Source organism: Colobus angolensis, unplaced genomic scaffold (assembly GCF_000951035.1).
Source record: "Colobus angolensis palliatus isolate OR3802 unplaced genomic scaffold, Cang.pa_1.0 Scaffold12, whole genome shotgun sequence".
NCBI lineage: Eukaryota > Metazoa > Chordata > Mammalia > Primates > Cercopithecidae > Colobus > Colobus angolensis.
Window position 1 is genome coordinate 8,916,029 of NW_012113141.1, and position 1,187 is coordinate 8,917,215.

General features: G+C 60.2%; 1 protein-coding gene across 1 annotated transcript in view; it reads right to left on the minus strand.

Annotated features, from left to right (window-relative positions):
• Positions 1-1,184, minus strand: part of ZNF503 (zinc finger protein 503) — a 3,583-nt gene extending 2,399 nt beyond the window's left edge. Inside the window, exons 1-2 of the mRNA XM_011929643.1 lie at positions 954-1,184; positions 4-228 (exon numbers count right to left, since the gene is read on the minus strand). Of these exons, the coding sequence (XP_011785033.1) occupies positions 4-228; positions 954-1,034 (306 nt within the window). The 5' untranslated portion in view covers positions 1,035-1,184. The remainder of the gene's footprint in view (positions 1-3; positions 229-953) is intronic.
• Between the last annotated feature and the right edge of the window lie 3 nt (positions 1,185-1,187).

Below are 1,187 nucleotides of genomic sequence, written 5' to 3' on the forward strand. Positions count from 1 at the left end.
GGGTTTGGAGTACGGCTTGAAACTCGACTTGTCCTCCACACCGATGTCGCTCAGCTTGAGGGGGCCCGATTTGGTGTCCTTGTCGCCTGCGGCGCCGCCGCCAGCACCGCCCGCGCTGCCCCCGTTGGAGGCAACCGAGGAGAGTTTGGAGGAGGGCGAGGGGTCGGGCTTCCCGATCTGCGAACATGTTTGCGCCAACAGCGCCAGCGGGCTCTTCTTGGCATCGAGCTGCGGGGTCAGACGATGGGGGGGGTCACACAGAGAAAGAAGTGGAAACCCTTTAGAATCCTGGCTTCTGGGGTTCAAATGCTTCTCCGCAACAGCCCACGAAGATCCTCCCAGCCCCGAGGCACAATTCTAGGCGGCACCCAGTCTTCAACACCCACTCACAAACATTCTCGCCCTTGGGAAAGGCAGCCGATTGCTCCCCCCGCCCAACCACCCCCCCCAGCAGCATCTTTCCTGCCCTCTCTGAGCGCTAACTAGATTTTTAAAAAGCAAAACGTTTTAGTGATAGGTTCCTAGACCCAGAACTGTACCCCCTCCCCACAAACACTCCTTAATTCTTCAGAGTAAGGGCTTGGGCGGCTGGCGCCTCAGAGGCTCTGTGCACACACTGGCTTCTGGGGATCCGGAGGACGGCGACTTTGGAACCATATTTCAGACCTCCGCCTGCCTTCGGTGCCGAGTGAAGGAGCCTGGGTCGGGGTAGGGGGCTTTCATATCAAAAGGAGAAACAAGTATTTGCAGCCTTGCTTCCTAGCATTCACGCCCAATTCCACTTCCTCCCCCTTTTCCGCCCTAGTTTTGAGGTATGGAAGCAGTAGCCTCTTCCCCCATTCGGGAGCTGAATCACTCCGACTCCCCCACCCCCGCCCACATGCCGAGAAAAAGAAAGCCCTAGGGTGGCAACCAGGGTAGTGGTCCCAGTGCGATCCAGAGAGGGTCCTTACCTCGATGGGGCTGACCGGCGTGGAAGGCAGGGGCTGCAGGTACTCGGGGTGCAAAATGTGGCCAGTTCGTGCCGTCAGCATCTTCAGCACCTTGATTGGCAGGCGGTTGGCCTGGCGCAGGGGGTCAGAGGGAGGCACGGCGTGCACAAAAGGCTTGGTGCTGCCGGCCGGGGACGAGCCTGGGCCGGGGCCGGAGCTATTTCCAGAGAGCGCGCTGGTCCAGGCAGGGTCCGC